At 38.2% G+C, this 24,495-nt stretch overlaps 2 protein-coding genes across 6 annotated transcripts in view; one reads left to right on the forward strand and one right to left on the reverse strand.

Moving 5' to 3' along the window:
* The first annotated feature begins 5 nt into the window (after positions 1 to 5).
* Positions 6 to 22,229, forward strand: NDUFAF7 (NADH:ubiquinone oxidoreductase complex assembly factor 7). 3 transcript variants are annotated; one of them, XR_014295914.1, is made up of 11 exons: positions 40 to 156; positions 465 to 628; positions 4,240 to 4,320; positions 5,289 to 5,399; positions 9,015 to 9,228; positions 10,041 to 10,099; positions 10,778 to 10,888; positions 13,445 to 13,588; positions 15,133 to 15,306; positions 15,834 to 16,125; positions 22,103 to 22,229. XR_014295914.1 is itself a non-coding variant. In XM_082642583.1 (10 exons), the coding sequence occupies exons 1-10, from the start codon at positions 90 to 92 to the stop codon at positions 16,047 to 16,049; spliced, it is 1,341 nt and encodes a 446-aa protein (XP_082498709.1). In that variant the 5' UTR covers positions 40 to 89; the 3' UTR covers positions 16,050 to 16,388. The 3 variants fall into 3 exon arrangements, 2 of the variants coding, with proteins under 2 accessions (XP_082498710.1, XP_082498709.1); XM_082642583.1 differs by lacking the exon at positions 22,103 to 22,229 and having other exon boundaries at positions 15,834 to 16,388; XM_082642584.1 differs by lacking the exons at positions 4,240 to 4,320; positions 22,103 to 22,229 and having other exon boundaries at positions 6 to 156; positions 15,834 to 16,390.
* PRKD3 (protein kinase D3) overlaps positions 19,675 to 24,495 on the reverse strand; it is an 83,869-nt gene continuing 79,048 nt past the window's right edge. For all 3 annotated transcript variants that reach the window (XM_082642578.1, XM_082642576.1, XM_082642577.1), the window contains 2 exons: positions 23,122 to 23,207; positions 19,675 to 22,358 (listed from right to left, as the gene is read on the reverse strand). In XM_082642578.1, coding sequence (XP_082498704.1) covers positions 22,185 to 22,358; positions 23,122 to 23,207 — 260 coding nt within the window. In that variant the 3' untranslated portion in view covers positions 19,675 to 22,184. The remainder of the gene's footprint in view (positions 22,359 to 23,121; positions 23,208 to 24,495) is intronic.

A 24,495-nucleotide genomic window follows, 5' to 3' on the forward strand; every position in this document is an offset into this window, starting at 1 on the left:
GACGTACTTCCTGCAGGGGGCGTGTCCTCCCCCGGAAATTGGAGCACTCCCCACCTACGGGCGGCTCGCAGCTGCGTGTGGAGTCCGGGATGAGCGTCTTGGCTGCGGCAGGCGCTGGGCGGCTGTGCGCTAGGCGGCTGTTCGCCGTGCGCGCGGGTAAGCAATTGCGGTGCCCGAGCCCCCGTTGCCGCGGAAACCGCCCGGGGCGCCTTCTCCAGTTGAGGGGGTTGCGGGGCACTCTGGGCTGCAGCCTGGAGTCCAGCGTCAGACACGAAACGGCTGTGTGGTCGTGGGCCAAGCGCGTGCCTGCTGCGCCCTTTGGGCGTGCTGAGGGCCCGAGACCGCTTTCCTGGCTTTGGCCGAGGTGAAGGGTTGATGAAGCCGCTTTGAAATCACTCCGGCGGCTGTGCAGATGCCAATACTAAGGTTTCTAATGAATGCCGTTTCATGTGTGTTTTCTACAGTCCTTCCTTGTCTTTGGAGAGGAAAGTACTTCAGCTCCGGGAATGAGCCGGCAGAAAACAACCCGGTGACCCCTATGCTGCGGCATCTTATGTACAAAATCAAGTCTACTGGTCCCATCACCGTGGCCGAGTACATGAAGGAGGTCTTGACCAACCCAGCCAAGGTATGGGTCGGGGAGCCCGGGGACCAGGCCCGCTCTAGCTGCGCTGCGAGGTTTGAATCAGGCGGATATGCTCAGAGAGGACTCCGAAGGTCCTCAGCCCTGGCAGTTGCCTTCCAGGGGAAGAGCCACGCTCTAAGACCTGGGGACAGATAAATGAATCTGTCAGTTGGGCAGGGCTGGGTCAAGTCAGCGGCAGTGGCTTTAAAGAGAGGACAAGTTACAAAGATGTTCAGGGGACGATGTAACCGATTGGATTTATGAGATGAAGGAAGGATGACTTCCCTACCTGGGTTTATGGTAGATACTGGAGTCATTTTTCAGGAAGAAGTGAATTCAGGAGGAGGTAGAGGTAGGAAAGAGTTCAGTCCGAACTCTTTGAAGTGTTTGTGGGACTCAGGTGGAAATGTCCAATAGGCAACAGGAAATACGAATTTAGTGCCTGGAAAGCTGTGTTGGCATGGCATCAGCAGGCACTGGAAGCGTATTCCATTGAGAATGGAACGTCTGGGCGTTTACGTTCTAGCATTGGGCATTGTCACAGGTTTTTGACCTTCATTTCCTTGTCTGCTCTACAGAGTCACTTGGTGAAAGCCTGTGGTCCTTTTATTTTAGAATGTTTCACCTTTTGTTGGGTTGAAATATGAGATCTGTGGAATCCTGGGGTTCGTTTGGCCTTTTGCTGTTGGATATAGTAGAGTGACTCAGGGTCCAGAGGTTTAGTAATGGAAGAGATCCTTTAATGCCTGTATGCAGTGTTACAGTGTTCCAAAAGTTCAGATAAGGAGAAGCTTTAAAACAAACATCTCTGGGTTAGAGTTGAGGTCCACTTATCATTTATCCATTTATTGAGGCGCCATATATGCCAAACACTGTCTCAGGCCCTGGGAATACTGCAGTGGACAATGGAGCCTGGCGCTTATGTTCTAGTGAGATAATGAACCATAAACAAGGAAACAAATAATTAAACAAGATCATTGTGGATTGTTGTAAGTGCTTCTGAGGGAGGAAAAAACAAACAAACAAACAAAACTGGGTTAATAAGGATTGAAAGCAAATACTGTGCTGGGAATAGGGATTGTAGAAGTTCCTTAGGTAGGTGGTCGGGGAAAGCCAGTATATTTGAGCTGAGGCTTGAAGGATGGGGATGGGCCAGCCAGGCACAAGTCTGGGAGAAGTGGGTTCCCAGTAGAGGATCCAGAAACACAAGGTTTTTAAGCTGGGAAATGCTTTGGTACACAGAGAAGAGAAGGGCACCAGTGTGGCTGCAGGGCAGTGACTGGCGGGTGGGAGGGTTTGATGGGGAAGAAAGTAGTATGAGATGAGTTTGGAGAGGAGCCAGTTCATGCAGTGCTTTCATGAAATTTAGATTTTTGTGTTAGTGCAATGGGAAACCTTTGGGAGGTGCATTCATTTACATTGTGTTGGCAGTGACATCAGGTGGAGATAGTAAGTGAGCCGTTGGCCATAAGAGTCTGGAGTTCGTGAGAAAGATTGGGCATGCATATATAAATTTGGTCATCATCAGTATATAGATGACGTTAAAATAAAAAGGAACCAGCGAGAGTATACTTAGAGAAGAGAAGGTTATTCAGGAGTAAGCCTTGAGGTAACTCAAATTTAAAGTAGAGGTTCTTAACCTAGGGATCCTTGAATAGAAATCAGGGGGTTTGTAGACGTGGATGGGAATAAAAATTACACTTTTATTTTCATTAACCTCTAACTGAAGTTTAGTGTTTCTCTGATTATGAACATAGGCAACAACCAGTACCATCAGCAGTACTCTGTGATTTTAGCGTCGGTGGAAATCACTGACACTGTCACGTCACAACAGAGTGGTCATGATATCTCAAAATACTATTGTACTTCAAAACTTCATTATTTATTAGAACTTCAGCTCAATTTTGCTTTTTAATACACTTATAAAGGTGTATATATATTACTATATCACAAATTTATTTTTAAAATATTTGATAAGTATTTTTCTTTTTTTATAAATTTATTTATTTATTTATTTATTTGTGGCTGTGTTGGGTCTTAGTTGCTGCGCGCGGGCTTTCTCTAGTTGCGGCGAGCGGGGGCCACTCTGTTGCAGTGTGCGGGCTTCTCATCGCGGTGGCTTCTCTTGTTGCGGAGCACGGTCTCTAGGCGCGCGGGCTTCAGTAGTTGTGGCTCGTGGGCACTAGAGCGCAGGCTCAGTAGTTGTGGCGCACGGGCTTAGTTGCTCCACGGCATGTGGGATCTTCCCGAACCAGGGCTCGAACCTGTGTTCCCTGTGTTGGCAGGAAGATTCTTAACCACAGCACCACCAGGGAAGCCTGATAAGTATTTTTCAATTGATTTCATATTTAGTCCTGTGTGTTTTAAGTCCTGTGCATTTAAAAACATTCTGTGAAGGGTCTGTAGTGTTCATTAGACTGCCAGAGTGGTTCGCCACACACACACACACACACACACACCACACCACACCACACCACACCACACCACACCACCCCACCCCTGAAATACTTCCTTACGAAGGGAAAGGGAAAGAGAAAGGCTAGAGGGGAGATGCTGTATGAAGTGAAAAATATTTTTTTAAAGATGGAAGTGACTTAATTAAGTTTCTAATGCTGAGGGGGAAAAGTTGAAGCTGTAAGAGAAAGCTGTGATAGAAAGATCCTGGCCCATGAGGGTTATGTGAGGAATGGTGATTGAGCCAGAGCACAGGGTTAAGTTTGGAAAAGAGCAGAAGCTGTAGGCGTTTCATCCTTTGAGTCCCAAGGAAAGAATGGGAACAGTGGAGGCTGGATGGGGTCAGGAACCTGAGGAAGTCTATTTAATAACATTCTTTAATTCCTGTGTGGGCCAGAGCCCAGGTCACCTGCTGAGAGTAAGCTGGTTTAAGAAGGGGCTTGAAGGGCATAGGGAAATTTTAAACAATTCTTGAGTGTTTCTTGAAGGCTAGACACTATGCTAAAACTTGGTATATGAAGGTAAATAAGACATAGTCCCGTCCCCCAGAGCAGATTCAGTCTTACTGAGTAGAAGATTGCCAGGGAGAGATGGGAAAGGAGAACATTTGCGATGGCAAGGATGTATGGCCAGGCAGGGCAAATTAAAAACAAAACAAAACAAAAACAAACAAAAAATCAACTTTTTATTGAGATATAACATTCACATAGAAAAATGCAAAATCACATTTATACAGCTTGATGAATTTTGACAAAGTGAACACTCCCATGTCACCAGCACCCAGGTCAAGAAGCAGCCTCAAGAGCAGGCAGGGCTGATTTGAAACACAGTGGGAGAGGTTGGGCGAGGGGCTTGCGGGGCAGCCAGGGTCTTCGTGTGGAGGCAGGACAGGGAGGGCAGCTGTGCAGTGTGAAGAGGGGCCCTGCTTGGCTTCTGCCTTTGTAGTCAAGGAGTGATTGTTTTTCTACCAGTTCTGCAAAATGACTGTTACTTTGTAAAATTTAGGTAAAGACGCTGTTTATTTTGCTTATTTAGAAGAGAACTTTCTTATGAAATAACTTGTTTATCTCATTGTATACATTATGTGAGATTTTGGAGGGGTGTTTTAGAAAGCTTATTTGAAAATTAATTTGTTTTCTCCATTTTTTCTTTTTACGTAGGGCTATTATGTGAACCGTGACATGCTAGGAGAAAAAGGAGATTTCATTACTTCACCTGAAATAAGTCAGATCTTTGGGGAGGTAATATCCAACGTAAACTCTAGAAGAAACTAATTATCAAACATTTGAGAGTAGATCAAGTAGTAGTATTCTACAGTAGTGTTTTACAGCTTTGTTTGTGGTGATTCATCAAGTTTTAATTTTTTAGTGGTTTATATACTGAAGGAATAGAGAGTAATAGAGGTATCGAGAACATTTGAAAGGTTTGTACTTTACTGTAGAAAAGGATATGTAGAGATACAAAGGACAGAAGGAAAGAAAAAGAAAAGAAATGGAAGAAAAGGTGTTGGAAAAGAGGAGAATCAGATGAAAAAATGAGAATGGAAAAACGAAGAGAGACAACAGGCAAGGTGAAGAAGAAGGTTGAGAGTTCTCTCAAGAAAGAAGAGAGAAAAGATAAAAAATACTGAGGAGTTAGTGGAATCAAAATGCACTCTATAGCCTATACCCCTTATTTAGCTGTGTTTACAGTAGAAGTCTCCTTAAGAACTTTGAATTCTTTTCAGGAATTCTAGTTCATTTATTTCCATATGTAACCTTTGATCAATTTAGAAATAGAAAATAGTATACAAAAGGAAGAAAAATCTAGGCATTAAAGAATATTAATTATGATTTAAAGCCATGTAATTATTAAAATTACATGAATATGAAGAAATGGCAGAATCATATTTCATATGTCTGTTTGCTTTTAAATACTAGTACCTTTCGGTAAGTGATATCCTCTTATCTGTGTCATGGGACCTTTTATAGTAGAGGCTGCCTTTTAACTAGGTGTTTTCTTCTGTTATTAAGCTTCCTAAGTGGTGTCTGTTGTACTGTAGTCCCAGTGAAGTTCCTGTGTGCGTATACATATATTAACATGTTAAATAACGTGTACGGTTGTTAGGAAACACTTTGCCTTCCGGCGTAAAGTCTATTTACATAGAGTTTTATATTGTGGTATACTTTAATGCTTTATAATGCTTGAGTGTAGTTCTTTCCTGTCACAGCTCCTAGGGATATGGTTCATCAGTGAATGGATAGCCACTGGAAAAAATGCAGCTTTCCAACTGGTGGAACTGGGCCCAGGCAGGGGTACCCTCTTGGGAGATATTTTGAGGGTAAGTAAGAAAAGAGTGTCTTAAAGTCGCATGTACCTGACTCTTGTTACTTTTGACTGAGTTCAAAAACTTTGTTGATTTCCTTGGTTTTCAGTCTTATCTCCTTAATCTCATATTTCTCAGCTAAAATGTAATGTCAAAATAATATAATGAATCATTACTTGTTATCTGTTTCTAATCTTAAAAAATGGGGGTGAGGGGAGAATGTAAAAGCTAAAAGTATAAAACTTTTAGAAGATATTATGGGAGAATATATTCATCTTCTGAGTAGGGAGTTTTTTACATTATATAAAAAGCAGAAGCCATAAAGGAAAAGATTAATAATTTCAAATACATTAAAATTAAGAACTTTTTTCTTTAAAGAAACTAGGAACGTTTTGTTCTTCAAAGACACCATAAAGAAAGTGACAAGACAAAACACAAAGTGGGAGGAGTTATTTGTAACACATGCAACTAACAAAGAACTGGTAGTTAGAATACATAAAGAACTTTTTTTTATACAGATTTATTTATTTTTTTTTTATATTTTGGCTGCATTGGGTCTTCTGTTGCTGTTCACGCTTTCTCTAGTTGTGGCGAGCTGGGGCTACCCTTTGTTGTGGTGCAAAGGCTTCTCATTGCGGTGGCTTCTCTTGTTGCGGAGCACGGGCTCTAGGCTCGCAGGCTCAGTAGTTGTGGCACACGGGCTTAGTTGCTCTGTGGCATGTGGGATTTTCCTGGACTAGGGCTCGAACCTGTGTCCCCTGCATTGGCATGTGGATTCTTAACCACTGCGCCACCAGGGAAGCCCCGAAGATCTCCTTTAAATCCGTAAGAAGGTGACAGATAACCCAGAAAAGTCACGCCAAAGATGTGAACAGGCCTGTCATAAAAGAGGAAATCCATGTGGCTAATGAAAACAAAAAGATGCTCAAACTCATTGGTAGTCAGGGAAATGAAAATTAAAATCACAGTGAGTAACCACTGTACCCTCAAAATTAGAAAGTCTGATAACACCAAGGTTGTTAGACCTTGGTTGGTGAGGATGGAGAGCAAGGGCAACTCTCATGTACTGCTTGTAAGTATATTTTGGTACAACCCCTATGAATAGCTACTGGGCATTATCTACTAACATCAAAGTTACTTACATTGTATGTTCCAAAATAAACTGTGAGTTTATTTTGTGTGTACCTGACAAATCATTGTAAAAAAATGCATATTCAATTTAAAGAAATTTAAATTTCTTGGGCTTCCCTGGTGGTGCAATGGTTGAGAGTCCGCCTGCTGATGCAGGGGACACGGGTTCGTGCCCCGGTCTGGGAAGATCCCACATGCCGCAGAGCGGCTGGGCCCATGAGCCATGGCCGCTGAGCCTGCGCTTCCAGAGCCTGTGCTCCGCAACAGGAGAGGCCACAACAGTGAGAGGCCCGCGTACCGCAAAAAAAAAAAAAAAAAAGAGAAATTTAAATTTCTTGATGCTATATGATTTCTGCTTGAAATTAAGAATTGAAGGCTTTTTTTTTTCAAAGAAAATTTACAAATATCTGACAAATAAGAATCCTTATTATATTGTATGTTTTTGGTGGTGGGGGTAACCCACTGATTTATGTTTCCAGACTCTATTTTGTATCTTTTTAAATTGTCAAAGTCATTTGAATATAAAATATTTAATAAGATTCTCTAACAATATTTTGTTTCAAGAACTTTAAAAATTAAGCCCAAAGCTCTTTTTTTTTCTTAAAATAATTTTTTTAAATTGAAGTATAGTTGATTTACAGAGTTTCAGGTGTACAGCAAAGTGATTATATATATATTTTCAGATTATTTTCCATTATAGGTTATTATAAGATATTGAATATAGTTCCTTGAGCTATACAGTAGGTCCTTGTTGTTTATTTTATATATGGTAGTGTTTATTTGTTAATCCCAAATTCCTAATCCCTTTCCCCTATAATCCATTCTTTATGCTTGTCTTTTGGAAAGAAAATGCTTGGCTTTATCATTCCCCTGCGTAAACATCTTTGGCAGCTACCCTCTTATCAGTACAAGATGTTCACAACCAGACTTGTTTCTGTGCTCTACCTTGAACTCCGTGCTCCAAACTATATGCACCAAACTATACCCACAGCTCTTAAAATGTCTAAAGGATGCCTCCCTAGATCAAGTCCTGAGAACTCTTAAAAAGCCAAAGAATTTAAAGGAATGCAAAGAAAATAGCCAAAGGTGTAATTACAGACTTTTAATTTTTGATTATATTTCTGAAGGATTTTTCTCTTGGGGAGAAGTTTTTCCATGTATAGTTTCATCTCAAAACTAAATTTGGAAAAGTCGTCTTGTCCTAATCAGTCTGTACCTGCATATTCAGGTCTCAAAAGTAGGAGGCAAATCACCAGTGAGTATTAAATTCAAATGAAAAAAATATTGATGTACTTTATGCAATTGGCATTGAATTTTTAGCATTAAAATATTGATAAAACATTAGTATATTCCTTTTTTTTTCTCATGTTTACAGTAGCAAAAAAATGTGTGTGGCTAAGAAGAAATTGAAAATGGGAAAGAATCTCAGAGTTAAACTGTCAAGTAATTAGTGCCATTCAAATCTGATTTCTTGTGGATACAGTCTGATCATCTCAGGGGTGAGACTATTTTGTAGGCATAGCAGTTTTTTCTTTTTCTTTTTTTCTTTCTTTATTTTTTTCAAGCTGTTGCCACAGCCTCCTGCTGCCCAAGGTTTGCTGGCCTAATCACTTGAGATACAGAAGTTTGACTTTCGCATCACTTTCTAGGGCCCTACTTGCTGTATCAGTGGCTAGTCGATGATCTTCTTTGGGATACTGTCTTCATAGCAGCTTTTTATTATTATTTTTTAAAATTTTATTTGTTTATTTATTTATTTTTGGCTGTGTTGGGTCTTCGTTTCTGTGCTAGGGCTTTCTCTAGTTGCGGCAAGTGGGGGCCACTTTTCATCGCGGTGCTCGGGCTTCTCACTATCGCGGCCTCTCTTGTTGCAGAGCACAGGCTCCAGACGCGCAGGCTCAGTAGTTGTGGCTCATGGGCCTAGTTGCTGTGTGGCATGTGGGATCTTCCCAGACCAGGGCTCGAACCCGTGTCCCCTGCATTGGCAGGCAGATTCTCAACCACTGCACCACCAGGGAAGCCCCCATAGCAGCTTTTTAAAATCAAGCCTGGCTCTTTACCCATAAACTTGCTGTGTGGCCCCAGGTGTGATGTGTATAATAATTTTCAGGTCTTATAAGTAATAAATCTGTTTTTTCAAAGTTAAAAAAAATCAAGGCTATATACATTTTATTTCTTTGGTGTTTTTTTAGACTCCCTAATCTGAATCATTGTTTTTATTGGATGCTAAAGCTTTTATTTTCATTTGGTAGTCATAATTCTAATTTTTATCAGTAGGAAACCAAATTGTACTGTGTACTGTTCGTTTCTTATGGACTATGTTTAATAACTCCAGTAGGTTATGATTCTCATAGACTGCTGGAGAGTGACTTGTGTGAGGTTCTCTGAAGCCAATTATTACTTCTGCTGTGACATGAGCAAATTATTGAGGTAAACAGTTAGAAAACCTAAAATCTACTCAACAAGATTTTGCCAATTTCTTCTTCTTTTTATATTTAGGTGTTTAGTCAGCTTGCATCTGTGCTGAAAAACTGTGACATTTCAATACATCTGGTAGAGGTGAGCCAAAAATTAAGTGAGATTCAAGCATTAACTTTGACTGAAGAGAAGGTCCTATTAGAGCGAAATGCTGGATCCCCCGTATATATGAAAGGTGTCACTAAGTCTGGAATTCCAATTTCCTGGTACCGAGATCTGCAAGATGTTCCAAAAGGTAATTATTTTACATTGATTAATGAAAGAATTTTGATCACAACCCCTCACAGTAGTGATAGGTGACCACAACCTTGTAAAGCAATGTAGTAGATTGAATTAGGGCTGCCAAGTCCCTTACCTATAGAGAACAGCATTGTGTTAGAAAATAATTTCATGTGGTGTTGCAAAAACCAAAGCAAACCAAAACCAAAACATGGATCTCGGTTGTCCTTTTTATTTTTTCCCTACCCCTCAGATAGTACTGATGATGAAGTAGCCCAAGGCAGTGGGGCCTGAAGGAAGCAGTGTTAGTAGAGGAGTTTACTTTAATTATCTCATCTTTTGGTCATCCTTACTTGCCTAAAGGCAAGCAAGGGGTGGTAGGAGAATCCCTTCACTCCTCAAGAATGTTATATTGATGAGCCCCAGTTCAAACCTAAAGTGGTGGTCTGACCGTGGCCACGGCACCACAGCCATTCCTGGCCTTAAGCGTCTTGGATGACTTTAGGAAATTCAAATCCTCTTCCAGCTAACAAATTTGAGTTCTGATTTCTTTTGGGCCTGGTGATGAATAAAACATTAAACTGATAACTGGGATATTTCAGCTGTCTGACCCTCTGTAGAAAATGGGAATAGTAATAATTGTTCCTGTGTTCTGCACAGTAGGTTTGCCATGAAGAGGTGGGTGATTCTGTGGAAGTTATAATTATGGAAGTATCACAAGTTCCATTACGAAGAACTATGCATTTTCTTTTTGTTAATGTTCAAAACAACCAATTGATTGCCTTGAAAATGCTGAAATGTTAATGTTTTTCTTCTGTTTTTAAATAGAGTACAGCTTTTATCTTGCACATGAATTTTTCGATGTTCTTCCTGTGCATAAGTTTCAGGTATTGATGGGAAAGAAGTCACATTTATAATTGACTAACAAAGGGCCTTATGTTGTAAGAATAAACATTTATGGTGTTTAATTATTACTTGTTGAAGTTAGCTATATCTGGAAGTTTGATGAATATAAATAATTGAAAAGCAAAAGTGAAATATTAAGAATTCTTAATTCTTAGGATATTAAGGATTCTTAATTCTTCTGGGATAAAGATGTATGAGAATGTAAGACAGTAAATGACTATAGTGCAATGAAGGATTATTTTTTAGAAACTATTTTTAAATTCCAAAAATTAAAAATTTTCTTCATTCTTTCTGTGAGGAGATTTAAGATTTGGTGGTAATGCACATGTACTGGTAACTTGTAGGGCTAAGAGTATATATTATTATGTAGTAATTTGTTGGCAGAAGCTTCTAATTAGTCCTCCTAAGTCTGTTTTCCATTTTGGGGGCACTTTCCATGTTGCTTATTTCCTCCTGCATTTCTTATCTAAACAGCATTAATAGTTTGCATCTGTCATTCTACATGCATTAAAGTAATGCCTTTACATAATTTAAGTGGTAACGTGCTCTGTAAATGTTAGTTATCTATCTTATATATGATAAGAGGAGAAAAGTTATTTTGGTAGAGGCAGTTTTGAGAACTTGCAAAAATTTGTTTTTATGTGTTATTTTGTGTTTAGAAAACACCACACGGATGGCGAGAAGTACTTATTGACATTGATCCACAGGTTTCTGATAAACTGAGATTTGTTTTGGCGCCTGGTGCCACCCCAGCAGAAGCCTTCATACAAGTAGGAATAATTTTTTTTTCTTAGTTTATTGCCAACCAAATCTTCAGTTTTATTTTCTGAGTTAGTATTTTAGAGTTCCTTGTAACATGAAAGGTGCTTTTTATTAATAGTGAAGACGCACAGGATTTAAGAGTCAGGAGACTGAGTTCAAATCATTTCTTAGCTGTGTGACCTTAATGTAATAAGAAAGTAAGTGCTTACTCAGCAAGTCCCTGACTGTCTCTGTTTACCTCAGTTCTCTATCAAATGGTGACAATATTGTCTGCTTGACAGGAAGTTATGTATCTGTGAAAACAATGTACAGTGTAAAGTAACAATAACAACATTTATTGAATATTTTGTATGTATTACTCTTTTTTTTTTTCTAATTTATTTTTGGCTGCACTGGGTCTTCCTTGCTGTGTGCCGGCTTTCTCTAGTTGCAGCGAGCGGGGGCTCCTCTTTGTTGCGGTGCGCAGGCTTCTCATTGCGGTGGCTTCTCTTGTTGCAGAGCACAGGCTCTAGGCGCCTGGGCTTCAGTAGTTGTGGCACGCAGGCTCAGTAGTTGTGGCTCGTGGGCTCTAGAGTGCAGGCTCAGTAGTTGTGGCTCGTGGGCTCTAGAGCACAGGCTCAGTAGTTGTGGCACACAGGCTTAATTGCCCCGCGGCATGTGGGATCTTCCCGGACCCGGGCTCGAACCCGTGTCTGCATTGGCAGGTGGATTCTTAACCACTGCACCACCAGGGAAGCCCCTATTACTCTATTTTCTCATTTAATTCTCAAAACTATTATTAGGTAAGTTTTATTGTCACTTTCTGGGCTACTGTTAGAGCATGTCTTTTTTCTCATGCTTCCACCCAAATTAAAATTTGATTACCCCTTCTTTCTATTGTCCTCAAGGAATAATTGCAAGAGCCTATGTGTCTTCGGTTTGAGTTTAAACGTTCAAAAAACCTGTATTTCTCAGGAATGTTTGAGCTTTAGATTGCCTGTTTTATTCCTTTTCGAGCTCAGAAAAAGATGATTTCTACTTTCTGGACCATAACTAAGAATTTCTGCCTTAGAAGTTATCGATTTTAAAAGCAGAAGAGCTTTTAAACGTAAACCTATGAATTAAGTTTTCATTGCAAAGCATAAGTTTAAAATATCAGCCTAAGTGCTTGTGAGCATTTCTACTTTTTCATACTGTGGCTAATTTTACCTGAGTGAGAAACAAATTCATAAAGCTACTGAGAGCTAACCCCCCGAGAGTTGATTGTTTTTAGGTCTTCATTTGAACAGTGTACACTTATGAGAAAGGGAGTGATGATTTCCCTCTCATTTGGATGGAGCAAGTGGTAATGGAATCTCATCTTGAAGAGCAGTCTAGGATATTAAGAATGTCAGCATGGAACGCTGAGTTGTGTCACCTTATGCCTGAAGCAGCTGACCCCATGGTTTATATAGTCAAACCACAGTAATTTATTTAATAGCACTGGAGGCTTAGTGGTTTATTATTTAATTCTCACAATAAGCCTAGTATATGAAATAGACTGTGAAAGGTTAAGTAACTTGTCTCTAGTAAGCAGTAGATGAGGTGAGACTCAAGGGCTGAGTCTGCCTGACTCTGTACCTCTTAGACCTGTTTCATTATAGGCAGAGACATCAGAGCAGGTCAGCACTTCACTTGTAATAGGTGTTAGGAGGGAGCAAAAGTTAATGTACATTTGCACAATGAGGAAAAAAATGTTTTCATTATCACAGGAATTAGTGAAATTTCATATCTGCTAGTCCAGTTGGCAAGAATTACTGTTTATTGTCAATACACGTTTTAAGCTAGTATGTACTTCTTGAGGACCCTTAGTTAATAGTTGAACATCTTGGGAAATTAGGGCTTCAGGTACATTGACACTAGTTTATAAGCTGGTATTGCTAGACATAGGGCATATCGTTGGGGTACCTTTTCCCGCAAAAGAAGGCAGATATACTTGCTTTAATAGGGTCTGTTTTGTTATATTGGATTTATATCATTTGTTCTACTAGCACAACTTTTTAGTGTCTCTTATGTGTCAGACACTGTTCTAGGCGGACAAAAATTCCTTTTCCATGCTTTCAACCCAGTGGAATATATTTATGTGAATTATGATACAGAAGTAAAATCACCATAAATAAAATGATAATGTTCTTAGCCATCTGGAGGGTTGAGAGGGCATATGCCTTTTTATAAAAGGCATTAAAATTAAAATATCTTTGTAAACTGAATGGACAACATCAGAGAACCAAGGAGTTCTGTATAATAGAAAGGATGTCATGTGAAAAGTTGAGTGTAGACAATATATTCATATTGAGAAGGAATTTATTTTTTTTATTAAAAAAAAATTTTTTTTGGCTGTACTACATGCGGGACTTTAGTTCCCTGACCAGGGACCGAACACGCGCCCCCTGCAGTGGAAGCGTGGTGTTCCAACCACTGGCCCACCAGGGAAGCCCTGAGAAGGAATTTATTTTGATTGTAACTAAGAAATGCTCATTGTAGAAAAACCCTAAGGACACAGGTCTTTTGAATGATGTATTTTGATTCAACTGTTCCCTTACTAGTGTGATGAAACAAGGGATCACGTGGAAGTGTGTCCTGATGCTGGCGTTATTATTCAGGAACTTTCTCAACGCATTTCACTAACTGGAGGTGCTGCCCTGATTGCTGATTATGGTCATGATGGAAATAAAACAGATACCTTCAGAGTATGTATAATTCAGTCACATGATTTATCAGAATTTAACTGGTACAATTTACTTACAGTTGTCATTTGTTAGGTTTGAAGCTCATTGAAGATCTTTATCTTATTTTGGTTTCTACAGTGCACAGTGCTTAGCACTGTCGTACTACATTATTTTGTAATTAATCCATGTTATTATAATTACCCTTAACCCTGTATCTTACTGTCCACTTCTCCTTTGAACAGGGTCTGGATTGTCTGCATTATTCCTTAAGTTGCAGAACCTAGGTTTGCATAGATCCTAGTAAGCATCTGAATAATTCAAATTGAAAGATTTTCTTAAAAGTTCTTAAAAATTTCTCCTCCATTTAAAAAAACATTGTTACTTTTTATAGATTTGATCTAGCTAGTGTAATCAAACATTTTGTCATATTTTCAACACGTTTTTTCCTTTCCAGATGTATTGTTTTATCCTTCCTAAACATCCTTTCTTATGCTCTTGGAACAGGGGGTCCCCAACCCCTGGGCCTCAGACCATTAGTGGTCCTTGGCCTGTTAGGGACCAGGCCGCACAGTAGGAGGTGCATGGCAGGCCAGTGAGCGAAGCCTCATCTGCTGCTCCCCGTCGCTCCCATTACCACATGAACCATCCCCAAAATTGTTTTCCACGAAAGCGGTCCCTGGTGCCAAAAAGGTTGGGGACTGCTGTCTTGGAATATGATCAATTCTGTTCAATATACTTTAATTAAAGTATACTGAAATACATTTAACTAGATGTTATTAAGTCATTTTCTAGATTGGTGTTTCTCAATTTCTAACTTTCTTCTTTTTTTTTTTGTGGTACGCGGGCCTCTCACCGCTGTGGCCTCTCCTGTTGCGGAGCACAGGCTCCGGATGCGTAGGCCCAGCGGCCATGGCTCACGGGCCCAGCTGCTCCGCGGCATGTGGGATCTTCCCGGACCGGGGCACAAACCCGTGTCCCCTGCATTGGCAGGCGGACTCTCAACCACTGTGCCACCAGGGAAGCACTAACTTTATTCTTTTAAAGAAAAACCTGGAGAGGTTTTTTTTCTTTAAGCACTGATTCTCTAGGCTTATCTCCAGGATTCTGATTTGCTGGGCCTGGGTAGAGTCCAGTAACAGGTTCTCAGGTGATTTTTTTTTTTAATAATTTTTATTGGAGTATAGTTGCTTTGCTCTCAGGTGATTCTGATGCATATAGTTGATGGATACACTTTGTAAAACACCATCTAGGTTCTGGTAACCTGAATTCATCTGGAGAATTCTCTTATACTTCATCACCATGGGCATTAATGAAAATTTTAAACAACTGTCAAAGGCAGCATCTTCAGGCACTATAACATAGCACTTTATAGTGGGTTTTCCACATAGCATCTCATTTGAAGAAAGGGTGCTATTTGGTAAGAGTTTGTAAACCACTGATTTAGGCTATATTTTCCTTTTTAACAGTTGTTATGGAAAATGTACTAAAATGATAGCATTTCTTTAATCTTGATAATGATAACCATAAAAGTACAAAAACTCATCATTTAAAAAATTATGTTCAAGGGGTTTTGTGGCCACAGGCTTCATGATGTCTTAATTGCCCCGGGAACAGCAGACCTCACAGCTGACGTGGACTTCAGTTACTTGCGCAGAATGTCCCAGGGGAAAGTAGCTTCTCTGGGTCCAATAAAACAGCAAACATTTTTAAGAAATATGGGCATTGATGTCCGGCTGAAGGTAATGATTTATGTTATTTCACTGTTATTAAATATTTTAATTTCATACTATTTCAATAAATATTTTAAGTTCATTTGGCCTTAATGCTCTTGTCGTTAGTCAGATCCTTGGTGTTCCAGTCTTTTCAGTAGTATAGGGTTCAGTGTAACCGGACAGCCTGGGGGTGGAGCAGCCTGGTAAGTTCCATGCATCTCTCTTGAGGTAAAATGAAGACTTCCAAATAATATTCACGTTTGTTAAGAAAACTTGACTGCCTGTATGAGTATGAATTTTACAACTGTTTTGAAGACATCTTAACCCTTCAGTGTAGATCAAACCACCTGGGAATATTTGCTAAACATACAAATCCATAGGTTTGGGTCACAGCAACCTGTGTCTTTAATAAACACCATGATTCTAAGGTAGATGATCAGATATTACATTTTAAGCACTGTTTTATTGAATAGCTAATAGTCATTAGTATTGCTGCAAATGACTAGGAATCCTTTCTCCTGGTTATTTTCACTAAGACATCTTTTTCTTTTCAGGTTCTTTTAGATAAATCAGATGAGCCATCACTGAGGCGGCAGTTACTTCAGGGCTATGATATGTTAATGAATCCTACGAAGATGGGAGAAAGATTTAACTTTTTTGCCTTGATACCTCATCAGAGGCTTCATAGTAGAAATCATCAGATGAATGCATGTCAGTCGAAACCCTCTCCATCACCTGTAGCTGGGTTTGCTGAACTTGCTTGGCGGTGATATTTCAGTTTGGACTTTTTACTCCCAAGTTGGCCTAAGAAACTAGAATAAAGGGAACACGTTTTATATATCACAGGTAAAATAAGTATTAAAGTATTTTATCTCTTCACAGCCAATAAAAATAGCCCATACAGTACAACTGAAAATTGATCTTTTAAGATTGTGTTTGATTCTTGGTACAAATGTGTGTTCTCAATTTAATGAAACTTACTATTGGGTTTCCTCTAATTAATAAAGCTAGTGGCTGTATTTTTATTTTAAAATGTAAACATGAATCCTGACTGGTTTTATAACTGGAAACAACTGGCCATTCACAGGGGACTGATTAAATAGAACTATCCATATATTTTTAAAATGAGGTAGAGTAGTATGTTCTGACATAGATTGCTAAGATTTAGTAAGTGAAAAAGTAGGGTGCAAAATGTTTTGTAGTTATGATTCCATTTTTGTTGGAGAAAAGCTACATTTAAAGAAATGCTTAGAAGTAAATTCACAGCAATTAAAACACTAAATGCAGACTGGTTGTTTTCTGTTCAGTGATACTTACTTGTATATAAAATAAGGAAAGGATGCCCAATAATCACTAGTTATTAAAGGGACTGTCTTCTCCATTGTGTATTTTCCTCCTTTGTCGTAGATTAATTGACCATAGGTGCGTGAGTTTATTTCTGGACTCTCTGTTCTGTTCCATTGATCCATCTGTTTTTGTGCCAATATGCTGTTTTGATAACTGTAGTTTTGTGGTAAAGTCTGAAGTCAGGGAGCATGATACCATCAGCGTTGTTATTTTTTCTCAAGATTGCTTTGGGAATTTGGGTCTTTTGTGGTTCCATATAAATTTTAGGATTATTTGTTCTAGTTGTGTGAAAAATGTCATGGGTATTTTGATGGGGATTGCATTAAATCTGTAGATTGCTTTTGGGTAGTATTGACATTTTAACAATATTCTTCCAACCCAAGAACATAGGATATATTTCCGTTTCTTTGTATCATTTTCAGATTCCTTCCTCAGTGTTTTATAGTTGTCAGAGTATAGGTCTTCCACCTTCTTGGTTGTTTATTCCTAGATATTTTATTCTTTTTGATGCCGATTTTAAATGGGATTGTTTTCTGGCTTTCTCTTTCTGATAGTTCATTATTAGTCTATAGAAAAGCAACAGATTTCTGTGTATTAATCTTGTATCCTGCAACTTTACTGAATTCATGTTCTAACAGTTTTTTGGTGGAGACTTTAGGGTTTTCTATGTACAGTATCATGTCATCTGCAAATAGAGACAATTTTATTTTTTCCCTTCCAATTTGGATTTTAGAGGGAAGATTTTCAGCTTTTCCCTATTGAGTGTGGTTAAGTGGCCTTTATTATGTTGAGATATGTTCCCTCTATATCAACTTTGTTGAGTTTTTATCATGAATGACTTGAATTTTGTCAGATGCAGCACTTGTCTCTTTTGAGATGATCATGTGATTTTTATCCTTCTGTTAATGTAGTGGGTCACACTGATTGATTTGCAAATATTGAACTATCCTTGTGTCCCTGGAATACATCCCACTTGATCATGGTGTGTGATCCTTTTAATATATTGTTGGATTCAGTTTGTTATGAGGATTTTTTGCATCTATATTCATCAGAGATACTGGACTGTAATTTTCTTCTTTTGTAGAGTTCTTATCTGGTTTTGGTACTAGGGTAATTAATGGTGGTCTTGTAGAATGAATTTGGGAGCATTCCGTTCTCTTCAGTTTTTGGAATAGTTTGAGAAGGATAGGTATTAGCTTTTCTTAGTATGTTTACAATTCCCCTGTGAAGGCTGAACTTTGGTTTGCTGGGAGGTTTTTTATTAATTACAAATTCCATTTCACTACTAATGACTGGTCTGAACTGTTCAGATTGTCTGTTTCTTAACTCAGTCTTGGCAGGTTGTATGTTTCTAGAAATTTTTCCATTTCTTCTAGGTTGTCTACTTTGTTGGCATATAATTGTTTGTAGTATTCTCTTATGATTTTTTTTTTGTATCTCAGTAGTACGGTTGTTGTTTCTCCTCTTTCTTATTTTTATTTGGGTCCTCTCTTTTTTCTCCTTGATGAGCCTGGCTAAAGGTTTATCAATTTTGCAAAAAGGTGTATCAATTTTGTTTATCTTTTTAAAAAACCAGCTCTTGGTTTCACTGATGTTTTCTGTTGTTTTTTGGTCTCTATTTTATTTCCTCTCTTATAATTATTATTTCCTTCCATCTACTAACTTTGGGCTTTGTTTGTTCTTCTTTTTCTAATTCCTTTAGACAGTAAGTTAGGTTATTTGAAATTTTTCTTCTTTCTTGAGGTAGGCCTTATATTGCTATGAACTTCAATAATCACTATTAAATTTCCCAATCTGGTTTGAGGGGTGGGAAAAGACTTACTTTTATTTGTCCTCCTTTTTGGTATTTGAATTTTCTACCATATGCTTCTGTGAATTTTATAATTAAAATTAGATTAAAAAAAATTTTAAAGTCACAGTAAAACCAATAAACCTAGCAGGTACTTAAAATATGACTTAGAGTAAATCCAGACTGCTTAGGAGGAGTAATTTTCTAAATTGAGTTAATAATTCTTATTTTCAGATAATTGTCAAGATTTAGTTCCATAAGTTCTCATTTTTTGGTTCAAAAAACTTTTATTAGTAGCAGACATATGGACTTTCTGAAGAACTGTTATATTAGCAACACAAATTTGTGAAATTAAAGAAAAAGAATACTAGCTATATGTCTTGAATTTATAGCTTAACTATATTGGAAATTCATTGGCAGAGTGATGAATGGTTGTTTCTTATTGCTTCTTTGGCTTCACTGAGAACAGGACTAGCATTCTCTATCTCACGCTAAATTAAAGGAAGATGGAGGCCTTATTTTTCAGATGCTGCTCAACTTTGGGCCATTCCTAGCCACCCTTAAAGACTTGGTTGGAGAATTTTTAGAAGATGAAAATGCCCATAGTTGGCCCTTCCCAATTATTTAATAGTTTTTATGATTAAGGGGAAAGAGGCAATGCTTCTTGAAACCTATACATGTACTTTGGTATTAGGTATTTAACTTAAGTCTTTTGGCAGTTGCAGTAGTGGAATATTTGATGGTAGTTTCTGAAAAACCTAAAATTATTCCAAACTTTCATTCCAAGAAATGAGACCTTGAGGTTACTACCTCAAATTTTGTATAAAATTGTAATAATGAGTTGTTTTTTATTTTAGTCAGATTTAAAAAAAAAATCTGTGTTCTTAAATATAGCATTAGTTTCATTTACAAATACTATTTCCAAAACAGTTCTATTACCAAAGCCTGGGAAAAGAACACAACCAAATAAAATATTCTTTGGATACCTCTACTAGAGATAGGCTCAGGTTTTCACATGGAAAAGTATGGTGATATGGAAATACATTTTTTTTTTTTTTTTTCTTTTTGCGGTATGCGGGCCTCTCACTGTTGTGGCCTCTCCCGTTGCGGAGCACAGGCTCCGGACGCGCAGGCCCAGCGGCCATGGCTCACGGGCCCAGCCGCTCCGCGGCATATGGGATCCTCCCAGACCGGGGCACGAACCCGTATCCCCTGCATCGGCAGGCGGACTCTCAACCACTGCGCCACCAGGGAGGCCCTGGAAATACATTTTATTATCAAGCTTCTTTGAGGATATTTACAAAAAGTGGGATGTAATAAAAAATAAAAATGTACTAAACAGTGTCATTATAGACTACTTTGTACATTATCAAATGTTTCTAACAATTATTTCTTATACAAACACAATGACTTCAAGACAAAAAAAGGTTATGCAGGTTATACAGTAACTGGAGAAATTACTCAACTCCAAATTATCTGACAGTGCCTTTACAATTTTTTTTTTAGAAAACTTCTTAGGCATTCAACAAAAACAAAAAGAGTGCAATTAATTTCATGGCTTGTAAAGTTTGATTATATAAGTATAGCAAACAAACGTCATTCCAGTTAATTATCATTTTACGCAGTAAAACCACAATAGGGTGCCTAGTGACTCAGAATTACTTCATTTTAGCACACTGATATAAACACTTACTTTAGAGAAATTTGGGGAAGTTATCCTCTATCACAGGGAAAATACACTTCCCAGAGGTTTTGCAAAATTAATTTGGTTTAATTTTTTAAACTCCTATCTGACAATGAGATACTGAGACATTGTGGAGTGTCTCCTGGAGATATTTAGGGGTAGGCAGTATAGTAAAATGGCTAGGAGGGGTAAGAAGGACTCTGGAGCCACATTGCCTGGGTTCAAACCCACATCCTAACTGTGACCTTCAGCAGCTAGTTACTTAATTTCCCTGTGCCTCAGTTTCCTTATCTGTGAGACAGACTTCATGCGCACTTACCTCATGGCTGTTGTGAGGGTAAAACATGTAAAGAGCACAGAAAACAGGAGCACTGTGTGTTTCCTTCCATTCTCTCAAGGATATTTTTAGTCCTAGATAAGGCAGTAGCTTCAGGATCTCTAAGGGCCCTCTCAGTCTTAGTCTGTTCACAAGAAGAACATTCTTTTCCTTTGCTACCTCAAATTCTGTGGGCAGTGATAGTTAACACACTTACAACGTTTAGCTTATCAACATCTGATCTTCACAACAACACTGTGAGGAAGGTACAGGCAAGAATTACAATCTTTATTCTATAGATTGAGGAACTCAAGGCTCAGACAGATTGTCACCTGCCGAGGCCAACATAGGTAATTAAAGAACGGAGCCAGATTTTTTGGCTCCACGTCTTTTGCTCTTTTTGGAGGGGAAAAAAAGTTTACAATGATTACTGAGGAATCAAAAAACAAAAAGTCCCTAGATGTTTTATAAGTGAATGGTCCCACCAGATCTTTAACGTTTTTGAGGGAAGACTGTTAGTAACTTTTAAAAAGCTATGAAAAAGTCTGACCTCTTAAATATATCTGGGTAGAAAAAAAAATGTCTTTGGCTGGCTGCTGAAGCTGCAGTGTTAAAAAAAAAAAACACATTTCATTCTTTCATTTGCTCAGCTGATAAAATAACCATACTCTTATAAACTGTTTCATGCTCCACCCCATCCACTCCCTCAAACTGCTTAAAATATAATTGGTTTTAAAACATTCTAGATATCTGTAAAGCCTTCCAATAAGCTAAGGGAAGAACAAAAGGGTACTGTTATTCTTTCCTGTAGCATTAACTGACTCTGCACTGGCCTACTTTTAGCATATATTTAATTTTCTTCCTCAAATTATTCAACCCTATGTAAAGATAAACTGTGTAACTAGAGTTCAGATCTATACCTATTAAATGTTGGAATCCAATTGTGGCATCACAACGGCGTCAGTGGGAACGTGAATATTTAGCAGCAGAGTTGAGCTATAAGAAGACATACATGACAACTCAGCACTGAGACCAGCAGTTCCTACTCCTGGTTTTGTACATCAGTTGTCCCGAATGACCTTAGGGGCTGTTGCAACATATCAAAACTTACAAAAGGTGACAACTTAATTTTCATGTTCCAAAGAGCATATTCAGAATTTCAACTCCAAAAGGGTTAGGGATCACTGTTTTGGAGTCTTGACTGACCTAAAAAAGAAAGGTAAAACAGTCCAGCACTCCCTTTCCAGGAGTCTAGGAAAAACCCCTCAATGCCTCTATGGTCGGTTAAACAAATGTTTAAAGTCTATAGGAAAGGCATGCTGGTAGCCTCTCAGTTACCGCATAAATGCACATCTGTTTAGTAATCAACCTTGTAACTCTTGTATGATTTGGTCAAGCTATGCAATAACTGGACTCTAGCTTGCCTTTTTCTCCTTTTAAAAAAATAACGTTAAGAATAGGAAAGGGAAGATAAATTAAGTGCCACTATTGTACTAAAATGAACGATTAGGAAAAATACAAAAACCAGTTATTGCTTATGCTGTAAAAATTTATGAAAAGCTTTATCTTGGGTTCCATTATGTGTTTTTATTACTCAGTTTCCCCTCTTGTACCTACTCAATATGAACTACAGTATTGGTGTCACTGATTCCTTATCATATTTCCTCATGTCTTTGCATCCTTTCAGATGACAACCTACAAAGAACAAGTTATGCAGCAAAATACCAGTCCATAACATGAAATCCTTATTGAAGTTAGCTCAATAATAATTAAGGATCCTCTTCCATGTCATCTGGATTGGGAGCCATAATGAAGTGCTTTGGGTATACAAGGTTGTGTGTATATGCATGTATTTCCCAGCGGGCATCGTCACTTTCGTGTGTAATGTAACGTTCACCAATGCGAGTTTCAAATTCTCTAAGGTCAAGCCAAGTCTGATAGTCCTAGGGAAAAACAAAGATTATGAACCATAAAAGAAACAATACTGTCAACCTTTTTTTTTTTGCTCAGCACCCTAGTCATAAAACTGATAACCCCTACCTCCTAAATACTTGCTATACAATAAGTTCATTTGTAATATTTTAAGTTAGCAATGTTAAAGATAAATACTTTTTCAAATTCAGAGTCTCTCATGAAGCAAGGAACTAGTTTCTAAAATTAAAAAAGAAAACGTTGCCTCAGGCTTCTGAGGTGGCTAATAACCACTAAAATATTTTGTTGGAGAGGCCTACACCTTACTTTTCAAAATAGGGGAAAGTGCTTAGAATCTGTTATCAGGATAATTTAATAACTGCTGAGACTAAATATGATTATATTTGTTTTGAAGTTATTTCTACCCCTCATTCCCTTTAAAATAGTTCTGAAGCTTCTCTCTTTACTCTGAAGTTTGGGGGTATCTTTTGACAAATCTATGCAACAGCTTTTGGGGGGAATTAAGCCAAACATTTTAAATGGCATCTCTGATCTCTTCAATGCAAATATAAACCTTTTAGTGGACATTTTAAAAATAAAATATATTTGACAACATAATGTGTCAAGCTCACCTTACAAAAAGGTGAAATGAATACTATAAGGCCCTAAGACATGTAGAATCTATTGCTTTTAAGAGTGGTTTCATTAAGACAATCACCATGAACTGCTCAAATGAGAATCGCTGAAGAGAGATACATTTTTTTTTTTGCCGAGAGAGAACTTTTTTTTTTTTACCTGCAGCCAGGGATGACTAAGAGATTTGTCCACACTGTAACGTTTTCTCATCTTCACTTGAAGTAGGTTGTTTATCAAATCAATTGCTAAGGGAAAAGACAAAATTAGATACATGAATTTGAGCGTATGGAGCATCCCAAACCTGTGACTCTGCCTGGAAAGCAGTTCAATCCATAGAAATATAAGGTTGAGGATTTTTGCTTCTCAAGGACATGGCCTTTAAGCTAACATGCTGGTGATTCATAAATATTTACTGAATTCACAGTGTATCTGGTTTATTAACATTAAGGAGACAGTATAGAGTACAGGTTAAAAGTACAGACTGGAGCCAGCCTGCTTGAGCTGGCATTGTTACTACGTGTGACATAGGGTGAGTTACTAAAGTAATACTGTGCCTCGGTCAACTGTATAACGAGGTTGTTGAGAAGATGAAATAAATTTAATACACATGAAGGGCTTAGAATGGTGCTCAGCATATAAATGCTGAGTATTAACTATTATTTTTAAGATGAATAAAACAGACTCTTATTATAGGCTGGGTTTCTTTGTTTCTTTTTTCCCTCCCCAGTGATGCCATGTTTTCTAATCTCGGGCTTGGTCTGGAAAAGTAGCCGAAGCCATTGCCTTGCTTCTACAGATGTGGTTACAGTGAGGTGATAACTTATTACCCAAAGTTCATACTTAACAAGTTTTAGCAAATAAGTTCATGGTATTTTGGTGTATTTGATGAGATCTTGGCATACATATTTTATCCAATTATTTGGAGAAATGGGCCAACTGCAAAACCAAAGCAACCAGGTAACTATACACTGACAACACCCCTATGTAACAATACAGTTGTTAGTAAGGCATGGATCCAGGGATGAGACAAATGAACGCCTTATACTATACTATTTCTAGTTCTAAATACCACCAAACTAGCAACGGTTTTCCATATTTTTGTTTTTGCCCTAATCAAGTTATTTTTTTCCTATAAGTATTTTAATTATTAATTTCTCTGTATTCTAAATACTTCAAACTTTTATCCATTGTTCCTTAAATGGCGGTCCACTATGTGCATCAGAATCATTCAGTGTATTTATTAAAATGTATTCAGTGTATTTATTCCTGGGCATCAATCCAGCTGGTGAGTCTGAATCTCTGGGATAGAGCCAGCAGGGTCTTCTTTTTAATAAATTCACCAAGTGATTCTGATTAAGAGGTCTGCAGACCACACTGTCCAAGGAGTTCTAAGATGACTTTGGCAACATCCCCAAACCCTCATATGTACTTCTTCAGTTAGCTCTGTTCATTACCAAGTAAGCCTACTATTTATATGTTGTTCCTCAAACTTTTCCCAGTTTAATGGGCTGTTAATCCCTATGATTAGGTCTG

Source organism: Mesoplodon mirus (assembly GCF_964341445.2).
Source record: "Mesoplodon mirus genome assembly, chromosome: 14".
Taxonomy (NCBI): Eukaryota; Metazoa; Chordata; class Mammalia; order Artiodactyla; family Ziphiidae; genus Mesoplodon; species Mesoplodon mirus.

Excerpts from the sequence above, each read along its gene's own strand:
- NDUFAF7 (XM_082642583.1), top strand. The coding sequence starts at position 90 with ATGAGCGTCTTGGCTGCGGCAGGCGCTGGGCGGCTGTGCGCTAGGCGG. Across the intron at positions 10,100-10,777 it reads TTCCTGTGCATAAGTTTCAG|AAAACACCACACGGATGGCG; the intron begins GTATTGATGGGA and ends TTTTGTGTTTAG. Across the intron at positions 10,889-13,444 it reads CAGCAGAAGCCTTCATACAA|TGTGATGAAACAAGGGATCA; the intron begins GTAGGAATAATT and ends TTCCCTTACTAG.